This window comes from Stegodyphus dumicola, chromosome 1 (assembly GCF_044657685.1).
Source record: "Stegodyphus dumicola isolate Sdum_Otavi_A_Nest chromosome 1, ASM4465768v1".
Lineage (NCBI taxonomy): Eukaryota > Metazoa > Arthropoda > Arachnida > Araneae > Eresidae > Stegodyphus > Stegodyphus dumicola.
Genome location: NC_140768.1, coordinates 211726056 through 211738371, shown reverse-complemented (window position 1 = coordinate 211738371; position 12316 = coordinate 211726056). Strand labels below are relative to the sequence as shown.

The window sequence follows — 12316 nt, the reverse complement described above, 5'->3', positions numbered from 1 at the left end:
GGATAAAGCATTTGCAAAGCGAATGTTTTGAATATTATACAGTAATAGTATTGATGATGACCAGATGTTAATAACACAGTCAACAGAAGCATTTAGGTATTTTATTATGAAGGAATTATGATATACTGTTATTTTCTTGAATGGTAATCCTTTAATCTCTATGCGGTATTAGAAGTGTACATGCCATTAAGTTTATTCGAAGGTGGAAATCTGAAAAAGTTCAGCTGTATCCTCACTAGAATTTGAATCATATATCTTCTAGTTCTTGTGAGACTTAATAACCGCTTACACCACAATAGCACGCACGGGGAAATACGACAATCCTTACAGATTATTAATATAATAGCTTAAATCCTTTGGTACTGCAGAGTTCCGAATGACACGAGCATCATATTTTATCTATTGTAATTTTTTCCTTATATACGCTGAGAGAATATCATTTTATTTCCATGCCATCATCATTTTCAGCAAAAATTTTGAACTTAGTTATTTAAAAGTAAAATTACAAGGAATCTTACCTAAAACGAGCATTACATTTTCAGATAATTTTAGACTGGAGGTGTAAGAATCTGTTCTGTAATGTAAGGGGTAACTGTCGGTACTTATAATAGCCACGTTTATTCATGGTCAAAAACACTAGTAATTTCTGGGAGATACTCAGCATCAGAATATTGGTAATAAAATTAATGGAAACAAGTACTTCTGAAATCGACATCAATATCATTCTTTAGCAAACATGCTGTGCAAATCATGTATAGCCAAAAAGGTCGGGCAACTATATCGGTTATACACTTGCAGTTTTGTAAGCGATTTTCAAATCTATTATCAGCTATTCATAAAATTTATTTTAATATAAATTAGGCTCATTATTTTCTTTTAAAATACTAAGATCTATCTTAAAGGTACTGAATCATACGATGTTAAGTATGCAAGCGAAAGTTATTACGTAAAACATGATAATCAAATTCTTGTTATCTACTTCAGTTTAAATGTTAATCATTTCTTTGAGTGTCTAATTATATATTAAAAAAGTGTTTTAAAAAGTATATTATTTTGTTTTAATATTGAAATATTTTATTTATGAAAGAAGAATACATGAATATCAATTTAAAATGGCTCTTAGGTAAATTGCTACCTTATGCCAAGGTCCTTGAGTTAACTTTTAAAGCCAAAACATTTCAAGATATTTTGTTTTTGTACTAGCAGTTTATAATTAATATGAGTCTAATATAATTTTTAATTTAAGAAACGAAAGTACTAGAATCTTTGGTTTTGTGTTATAACATTGTAATACAAAAGAACAAAAAAAAGTAAATTGAGAAAATTGAAACTATAAACGTTTAATTTTTTTAAATGAACCTTTAAAATTATGAGCAAATTTTATGTGTAGCCTCAAATTTAAGATATATATTAGGTTAGACTAGAAGAGAAACACGCTAATGTGACAATCAAAATCGTAAAAACAACCTTGTATTTAGCGTAAGTATATAGAAACACTCAATCGATTTCGAGGGCAGCTAAAGGTCCCTCCTCATCAGGAGAAAGAAATACCTAGAAAGAAGAAAATAAAGGGGGAAGGAGTCTCAGAAACACGTGGTCCTTATCAGCACTGCACGTGGTTATAACCGGATTTTTGATCAGAGTTACACTGGCCGCCTACTTTTACTGAGCCAGGCTATCTGATCAAACACATAACACAAAGGACAAGAAAAATTAGCGAAGTTAGAAATAGGGAGCGAAGGGCAAATGCACCTTCACGCTCAATATCTGAACTTCGAATAATGGAAAGCAACCACTGAACGGATTTTTATACCCTCTGGTAGTACCAAACGCGAGGAGGTAACGCTATCTATCGGCAAAAATAACTGAATTAAGATAGTAGAATTTTAAAGGCATTAGGAAGGACTGGATTGGACTTCAAATCATTAACTAAACCTGCTAAATTTTTGTGAATATGAAAAGCCTCAAGAAAATCCAATTCACCCATGGAAGAAGCCTTTTGGATAATTTTTGCAGACCCAAAGTAAAAATTATGGTTAAATGTCCAACTATGATACGCTATTGAAGACTTGTTAATTTTGCCTTTTCTGACATAAGATTCATGTTCCTTGATACGAAACTTCAGCGCTCTTTTTGTTTGGCCAATATATCTTAAACCACACTGACACGATATACTATAAATTCCTCAAGAATTCAAGACAGAAACGCAGTCTTTTAGAATCGAAGGGTGAATTTTATTAATAGTGGAGAAACCGACTTGAAAATTGAACTATTTGAATTGAAAATTGAGCTACTTGAAATTGAACTATGCACTATTTTGAGATGAAATTATTTGATAAATTATCTTTTCGTCTTTGGATTCGGTATGTTGACGACACTTTCGAACTTACTGACGGTTATAAAGAGGATTTATCCGAGATTCTATCTATTATGAATTCAATTGATCCAGCCATCCAATTCACTCTTGAAATTGAATCCAACAATTCCCTCCCCTTCCTTGATATTCTTATAATCCACAATGAAACTGATTTTAGCACTACTGTGTACCGTAAACCCTTTGCAGTTTGTTTACCACCCCATGCCAAGTCATGCCACCCCGTTAAACAAAAAAATGGCTTCTTTTTACTATTATGTATTCCGCGCGCTTAAAGTTTGTTCCTCTGAATCTTTGCTTACCAATGAACTTAATTATTTGAGAGCAGTTGCGATTGATCGTGGATTTTCTCCCGTGATTATTAATAAAGCCGTTAAAAAAATTTCAGATTCCCATCAAAGAAGACATTTCATTGTTAGAAATAATATTAATGACCTTGTCGTGCTTCCATTTTATCCTTCTGTTAGCTATAAAATTGCACGGATTCTCCAGAAATTCAATTTCCTCCAGAAATTCTGATGAGGAGGGACCTTTAGCTACCCTCGAAATCGATTGAGTGTTTCTATATACTTACGCTAAATACAAGGTTGTTTTTACGATTTTGATATATTAGGTTATTTATTACTCATTCTTTTAACTTTAATTTAAAAGAGAAGATATATTTTAATTTCATGTAAAAATTTGGACGATTAAGTTATATTTTTTATTATGTAGTATCAAATATATGATATATATGAGCTACCTTATAAGCAAGCCATGTTTCCTTTGCAAAGGTTTCTACAGATACACCAACCGTTCATATGACGGGCGTCTTTTATTCTGGTGAATGAGGAATGTACACTACATAACATAAAAAGCAACGCAATTTCGTCTCTAATATAAAAACGCACTCTGTAACATACACTGTAACACTATAACATAAAAAGCGACACTTTATTATATAAAACGCGACGCTGGGACGAAATTGTGCATGGCATGCCCATGGCTAACTTTTAAGGTCAATGTCTTACTACTGGAGACCGGCGCATTGCAACGGAGTCTTCGCATGGTGTAGTATAACGTAATGTACTTGTGTACGTGTTCCGCTATCTCAGTGTCAAGTAATACACGAACTTAAGCTCATCTGAGAACCTCCGTATTAGCCAGGAGGTGGGCTTCCAGTCAAAGTTCCCAAATGGAGGTAGAAGATATGCCAAGCATGCTACTATTCCGAGTGTAGGTAGAAGATATGCCAAGCATGCTACTATTCCGAGGGTCCCAATGGTCCGAGTATCTGAAGTCCGAGTAAGGCGGACTTTAGAGAGAAATTCTCTTTACCAGTGCTACACTGGACAACAAAGAAACACTACTCCCGGCGCTCAGAGACCACAGTGGTGGGAACGATGGTAACCTAGAGATCTGACTGGTCGTCAAAATGTTCCCTCCAGTATTACTCGGGCTAGGACCCATTCCCCGTGGGCCAACCATACCGCAAGGAGTACACAGTTATTACCTCTGTCCTCACAGGTTCGAGTCTTCGCCAATCCCTCTACGATCCAACAACATGAAACGATCTTCCCTCGGGGTTCTGGAACCGCCAGGCTGAAAATTATTTTCCTTCAGAGTACTATGGCCATAGTATGATACTAAGTCAGAGTGTGCATCTCAGGAGTAGGAAGTCTATGTATGGTTTATAAAAACAGGGCATTCTAATGCAAAAGCATAATTTCCATGCGATTGACTGTTCTGCCGACCCACGTAGACTGTACCACTGCTTCGCAAATGGATTCGCGAACAGTATGAGCAGATGACACGATTTGAGCGACGGCGTGCAGTTCGACTAAAGGGAGTACAATGGTCAGATCGCAGAATAGTTAGACATTTGGATCGGAGCGATGACAACATTTGACAATGTTGGCAGGAATGGGCGAAATATGCCCGTACAGAGCGTCAATAATGTAGCAGTCGACTGAGAGCGACGTCAGAACGCGAGGAGGCCAGAGTGATCGACCGATCGGCGCTTTACCGATTATCAATTTGTTGTAATCAAGACACTAGCGACTGAAATGACCACTGAGAGATAAGTCAGCGAACAGGTGCTGAAATCACGGAGGCCACTGCGCCGACTATTCCCCATCTTGTACACTCCAGGCACGTTTCTAGTGGTGTTGCATTCCACCTGGGATCTCACACCTGGAGGAGAACTGTTTTAGCGATGAATCTCGCCTCGAATTAAGCCCCGATGCGTGTCTGGAGACACCGAGAATCGCGTCTGGATATTCACCAGACAATAGCTCTGAACAGCTCGACAACCTGGAGTTATGTTATGGGGGACCATTTTATTTGATAGCCGGACATCTTTGGTTGTCATCCGTGACACCCAGCTTGGTTGTACGTGGACGAGATTCTACGCACAGTAACATTGTCTTTCTTTTCACGAACTGCTGGGCATACGTTTCAACAGGATAATTCCTGTTTGCATAGGGCACACCTTTCTACTGCTTGTCTTCATGCTAGTTCAATAATTTCCTCGTCGTCGCTATCACCAGATCTCTCCACAATAGAGCCAGTTTGGGTTTTGATAAACAGGCGTCTTCGATCGCGCCTGGATCGCGAAGATCTAATTCGTCAATTAAAATGTAGCTGGCAAGCAATCCCACAGGAAAGAATCCTGCAAATCTATGGGTGAGTGGTGAGCCGGATAGCAGTGTACACCAAAGCGAGAGGTATGCCAACGAATTGTTGATATTTTTTCTGCTGTTGTAGCCTTATTTTGCCAACAAAATGCTAATTTTCTATACTGTCGGCTTTTCGTTTTCAATACTTGTACATACCATCTACAGATTTTAATCCCATTCGGATAATTCTTCTTGGTGCTTGGCATTTTATGTTGTAGAGTTACGCAATAACTGAGTTGTAAAGAAAGCAAATCATGCTGAACATTAAAATTGAACAAATTAAGTTTAGTCTGGCTTTAGTTATAAAGAGTAAATTGTAGAGGTTATTTTAACTTTCTAACAGTTATTTTAAGTTTTAAGCATATTTTGCTGTTTATTCTCGTTCCCCACCTACTATTTCCTACCAGAATAAGTTTTAGTATCGCATTGCATATAAATGAAGTGTAAAGAGTATTTAAAGGAAGGTTTCGCTTACTTCAGCAGAAGAGCTTAGGAGCCGCGTGTTGGCCGTGAAGCTACTTCGTAGTTTAGAGCTTATTACGCTCGGCCGTATTGTACGTGCCTGCTGAATATTCGCCGGTTAATTTAATAAAGGGCCAACTACGTTAGATAATTTTGTTCAGTTTAATTTAGCGTACATTAGTTTCTTTTTTTCTTATCTTGAGTAAAAGCCAAATAGGAGGCTTTTCCGTAAGCCCGAGAAAGGGATCACCCATATTCTTAGTTTGGCATAATAAAGAGGGAGTTTAACCCTTTATTAATGGACTTGTTCATTTACACACTTGGACTCAGCGATAAGTAGCTACATAGTTCAACTAGGTTTCTACGAGGTCAAGCATAGAAAAAGTAGTTAGAAACATTACACAATTATAACTTTCTTTGGAAATACATACAGTGAATTAATTCCAGTTTGTGAGTTGCTTAATTTTAAATGTATTTTAGATAATATTTTATATTTATTCGAAATCTTTCAATAACTTTGCCGCTGATTCGTCCTTTATATGAATTATCTTTGTGTACATTTATAGCTAAGATAGTGTAACGACTTTTAAGTTTTCTTTTATTACATTTCAAATTTTTTCCATGTAAAGGCCAGATATGACGTAAATAAATAATTAATGACTGTAAGAGTCTTTATGAATTTTATATTTGAAAAATATGATCACGAAAGAAATTATAGATTGTTTATCCATAACATGTGCATTTTTTAACTTAATATGTTTAAAACATGAGATCCGAAAATATTGTTTTCTTAAATTTCAATATTATTCTTTTTGGGAGAGGGATCGCTTATGTTATTTTAGGTGAAAGAAGTCGCTAAGTACGTTAAATTTCTTTTTCGTCACATCAGAATATTTTATTTGAAAGGGAAATTTAAAAGTCTGCGGTTTTACCTACTGACCTAAGATCTTCAGTATGCTCCATAAACATAAGAAGTCAAATAATAAAAATTCTGTGTTTTTATTGAAACAATGTAATATTATTTTAAAAGAGTGATCCGAATTCATATGTCTATTTTTTAAATTCATAAAAATAGAGTGACAGGTGGAATGAAAACAAAACTTTCAAGTTTTGTCTACAGGCGTTCTACATGACATCTTTTTTCTTTACTGGAAAGCATCACCCCTACTGACCAAATGGATAAGAGAATGGAATAGTAGCAGTTCGATCAGGGTTTGACTCTCAGCTATTGGTTTAGCTGTATGTGAATTTACTTGGTTTCGGCATACGTAACGTGAATATGAACTATTTCTGAGAGTCTTTACTAAGGAATTCCTACTGAAGCAGATAACCATCTGTTCTATGTTGTTGTCCGTTATCCAACTAGCCAACCATGAACAACGTTAACACGGCATTTAATTTAGGTTGAGTAGCTGCTGGTTGAGTATATTCTTTGCTACTGTTGCCTTGAGGATTTTGAAATAATTTAGAATTTTATGCAATTTTCGTACAAACACAGCATTTTAAAAATTGCGTCAAAGGAAAAAAAGTTGTATAACATAAGACTGGAGATCTAGACGCTGTTCAACTAAGCAAAAGAATCCATTGCGTCTTATTCAAAACGCATTTATTGGCTATTAAAGCATCCCATTAAGAATATGGCATTCTGTATCAATATTTTTGGGGTTATAATTTAAAAGTTTGAAGACTTTCCTTTTTATTTGATGAGTATCAAAGGATTGCTTCGTTAGCAGATGCAAAATTATGTTCAGTTGGACCAGTGGGCTCAATCAATCATCTTTAAATCAACATATAATAATTTTTTTAGACTCTGGGATCAGTTTGTTTTGTTTGATACATTTAAAAATTTATGTGACTTCTATTTCTGTTCTCTGTTGTAAATGATCTCTAGAACGTAACATTTCGTATGGGAGTTAAATTCGAAAAAGCTACGGTTTTTGCTCGAACTTGCTTGCAAGATAACCGCTTGAACTTGTCAAAGCAACAGCAAGAAATAATCGAACTTAGTATGATTTCTGAAAAATGACATGCTTCCTATGTATATTGTAGAAATGTAAGAGAAAATCTAATTTATACAATCAGAAAGAATTTTTAGTTTTATTGAAATGGAATTATTTTCCCCACGGTTCTTTTCTGCTGACTCTGCTTCAAACCAGTTCAAAACCAGTGTAGTCACTTCTTTCTCACAACTGTATTCAAGCGTTTCGAAGAATGCAAAATGGCAAATAACTTTGTTTCTAGAATGTTTCAGTAGCTCTAATAATAAGTATTTTTATTTATTCCATGCTTTTTTTCTTATGCTTAGTTCTTAAAAATTGTTCTGTGTTTAGTTTGTTGACATTTCTTTCCTTGTAAGTAAAGTACCTTTTTTAATTGCTTCAAATCATTCCAAACGTCCATACGCCTTTTTCCAGTATACTTATCGTCACACTTGAATACGTTTTCTATGATCTAGATTTTTGCTTTTGGGAAATAACTGACCAATAGTAATCTGTCTTATAGTTATTAATAATACCGTGTGTAAAATACAAACTGGTTCTTTACCTTGGCGTAATAGCGACAGAAGTGACAAGCATACTCTTAAGTTTTAATTCTGTGTTTGTTGAAAACCTAACAATCTTAAAACGCCATGTTGGTTTTTGTTGCATTTTACATGTATGATGTTTCCTGCATCTATCAAGTTTTATTTTATCATTTATTCCAGGTTAGCATGTTTGAAACATATAATTATATTACTTTGTGGGAATTGCATTGGAGATAGCAGCTTTTTTTGTGTTTTAGAAATATAATTTGCATTTTCTATTTTGTCTCTATAAAACAGTATTTAGTATTCGCACCGGCGGGTTCAACATTCGGTCTTTTGGGCGTATTTTCTAGTACACATACTGCAATAATCAATCTATGTGTACACGCACCACACACGTGTTTGAGCACACATATTTCAATATGTAGTTTTAAACAAAACTCAGTGGCACAGCAGCCCTAGTGAGCCATGACATGCACTGCCCCGATCTCTGCTTTCCTGACCGTGGGCTCCGGGGTGCGTGAGTATATGCCCTGAACAAGTGGTCAGCTTGTTGCAGGACCCCCAGTGTTTAGTACCAGTTCTCGAACTTGGTACTAATTTTATTGACCCACTCAAGGGATGAAATGCTGAATCAACCTTGCCCAGCCCGAGGATCGAACTCCGGAACTATGGTGCTGCTGCACGATGTGCTGACCACTGCGCCACCGGGCCTAATATGCAAACTTACACCCTTTATATTTAACAGTAATTTCTCTCTATAATATCCGCTGGTTCTAAAAATGTAAATATCGGTCATCTAGATTTTGTTTTCCATAAATGTTCTTGTCTCTTATAAAATGGTTCTTTTTACTATTTATAAACACAGCAGCACATATAAGCTGTAAAGATATCTAAGCAAAAATTTTTTTGTCGATCTAAAACGTTGTGAGTTTGCGACTTTTCATCGGGGAAGAAAATACTCATATTCTCTCTATATAATATATTAATAATCAATTTCATGTCTCTAATAACAAAATTAATTTGTTACCAACTATGGTTTTTATATGAATCTTTCAAACTGTGTCAATAAATTCTTTATCATTTTAACAGGGTGATATTTCATAATAATATTGAAATGGTTCTTAAAATAAAACGTTATCTCTGCGGATCTACATTTTAGTAGTTCAGTATCTCTTAAGATATTCAAGAAAATATCCTCTTTATTTGTATTTGCGTTTGAGGTAATGCTTCCAAGTGATATGAAATTCATCTTGAGGATTTGATAAGAATCTATAAATGACTTCAAGCACGTTTAAAGGGAAGAAATAAAAAATAATTTTAATGGCAGTATATATGCATCATTTACAAATTCATCATATAAAAACCATAGTCTTATAATTTAAAGTTCTGAAGTTTCCGGGAGCTTCATTATACCTAATCGTTCTGTAGTCAAATTCTATCCATCAAGTCCGTTTTTTTTTATTCTCTATATTGCCATATTCACTAGCAGATGATTAAGGATTGTTATGATTTACCTTTCAGAACAGCTTACTAATAACGAAATGTGTCACGAAATATTCTCATGCGCTTATTTCTGAGCAATTAAGAATTTTACATTTTCCGATTTGATAATCTTAATATTTTAATAATCACTAAAACGTTAGTAATGGAGCATTTGTTTATTATTCTGAGAATATTTTTAGTTATAATATGTAACAGTTTGGAATATGTTAACAAATTTTAGATAGCAATTTCATTTTTATTCTTTCAGGCTCTTCAGTCTCGAATGGCAGTCCTTGAAAGCATACAGGAACGGCTGATGCGAGCCATAGATGATGTCCATCAACATCTAGCGCCGTCCAAAGACGCGAAGAACTGTACAAACCTTCTCAAGAACCCTAATTCTATTATTCATGCCAAACTATCACCTGAAAACAATTCTGCGAGTGATAAAAAGCTTAAGTTCGTGGACACGGAAACTTCAAATTCCAGGTCAGATACCTCTAAGGCTGAATTGTCCAAGAGTGATAGTTTTAACAAAGATAGTGGAATTGGTGCCAGTGAGAGCAGCCTTGTAAACACAGACCCCTCAAAAGACACTGAAGATGAAGATGAACTTTTGCAATTGCTCGAAATAATCGACCAAAAAAGCTTGGTATTACTCCAACAAGTGGAAGGAGCCGAGTCATCCGAAAAAGCCAAATTAATTCCCGAAATGGATGAACAATCCAGTGCCATGTTGCTGGACAACCTTTTGTTTGAAAAAGTTGACACCCAGAGGCAATTATCAGAAGTAAAAGCCGAGAGAGATGAATTAAGACGGCGACTTGTGAAACTAGAACTTGCTACAGAAGCGGTCACAAAAGAGAAAGTTAGAGTCCAGCAGCAACTCGATGCGACGCTCTTGGAAAACCAGAAACTTCAGGAGAAAATACAAAATACAGGTGAATCGAAGTTCAAGACAGAGTCAATAGGATATCTTGCGGATATAGAGAGAGCGAATATTAAACGGAAGTATTTGCAGTATAGTGAAAAAAGTCGAAGAAAAGTATCTAGTATACTAAAAGAAACAAATGTGTTGGAATTACAAAAACAGCTTTTAACTTATGTGATGGAAAACGATGTTCTTAGAGCAAAACTTCAGCAAGATGAACCATCTAGAATGGCTAATTGGCTAAAGATAGAATCTCGGCTAAGAAAAGAACTCAAAGAAGCTTTAGATTCGAAGCAGAATCTCCAAGAAAAGCTTCAAGCCAAAGACTTAGAAATAGCATCACTTAAAGACCGTATCCGTGCGTTAGAAGAATTAGTGGAAAGTGACTCTTGTGTGAAAAACTTCGGCATGGGTAGTACAGAGGACTGGAGAGAACCAGGTGTTGCGAATGTTTACAATAAACGTTCCAATTTAAATACTGTGTCTCCGTTTTCACCATTAGGCTATGGAGATTTTTCAAAGACTCAAAGTCTCCCCGCCATGCTTTTATTGGAATCCCAACAAGCCAAACTGAAGGAGCAAGAAAGCGAACGAGAAGCTTTTGGTCATGTTTTCGATACAGGCAGCTTTACAGAAATCCCACTTGATCAGAGCTTCCAATCTGAAAAAAATGCAAACAATTTCAGCCAACACATCGACAATACGAAAGATCTTGTCGATCTTTCATCTCCTATCGGACCAAACTATTCTTCAACTTCAACTTTAATGCAACCGCAGTACCTGTACCAGCCAACATTACATTCCGGTTTGTCTGCCCCAAACTTGAGCGTGCGAGGCAGTAACAGTCATCTTCAGAATTGGGGTTTTGCTCCACGAAAATCAACCACTGTTACCTTAGATAATGGGGACAATGAAGGAGGTGCCAAATTGGTGAATGGTCACCTTTGTTGGAAAGGAGGCAGCAGGCTTCCAATTCCAAATGGTCATTTGACGACCTCTCGAGATATGTCGAGTATCTGCACTGAATTTGATCCACTCAGTGACGATTCTCCTTCATGTGAGAACTTTGTGGATTCTTTGAATTTATCCATTCCATTAAAGCCAACTCAGGTAGCTATATCACAGCTGTCTTCAATTGGAGACAGTCTGCATAGTACCAGCTTGGATTTAGGGTGCAATTCGTCTCCTGTTCCACCCCACGATAACAGGAAGATTCATAATGCTAGATCGGTGGATGGAATTCGTGAACTTTTATTAGAAAATGGCTACTGTAAAAGGCCGTCCTCTTCTCTTTATGGAAACTCTAGTGTTGCACCAGTTATTCTTGGTAAATCTGGATGTCACAGGCCTGTTAATTTAATGAACTGTATGCATGAATCTTCTGATTATTCCTTGTTGTGATAATTTTATTTGTATTATGCAATAGAAAGTGATTTTTTAAAGCTGGCTTTTTCTTGTGGACCAGACTATGAAGCTTAAAATATTATGTAATAAAATATTTTATATTAATTGCGTGGAGTTATTTGAAGAATTTTTATTCGTACACCATAAGTAAAATATGATTTTAATAAACTATCCATGTTCGTGATAATCTTATCAGTAAATACTGTTTGCTTTTTGAGGTGAAAATTCTAGAGATAAGGTATACAATATTTTGTGTTACAATATTTTGTGTTAGGTAAGAAATTATGTTAAAACAGTCATGAACAAACCTCTTAGATTGCAATACAATTTTCAAAGTATAATATTCATCAGATTCTGTTGTAACATTAAACTTGCTTTCATATTTATAATATGCTATTTACGTTTCCAAAACATCGCATTGGCATATAAAAATAAGTGGATTAAGGTGTTTGATATTATTGTATTTATGTAATACTAAA

At 35.5% G+C, this 12316-nt stretch overlaps 1 protein-coding gene across 6 annotated transcripts in view; it reads left to right on the top strand.

The window, feature by feature from the left end:
* Positions 1-11942, top strand: part of LOC118190737 (uncharacterized) — a 272297-nt gene extending 260355 nt beyond the window's left edge. For all 6 annotated transcript variants that reach the window (XM_085825160.1, XM_035361504.2, XM_035361502.2 and 3 more), the window contains one exon: positions 9771-11942. In XM_085825160.1, coding sequence (XP_085681286.1) covers positions 9771-11834 — 2064 coding nt within the window. In that variant the 3' untranslated portion in view covers positions 11835-11942. The remainder of the gene's footprint in view (positions 1-9770) is intronic.
* The last annotated feature ends 374 nt before the right edge of the window (positions 11943-12316 follow it).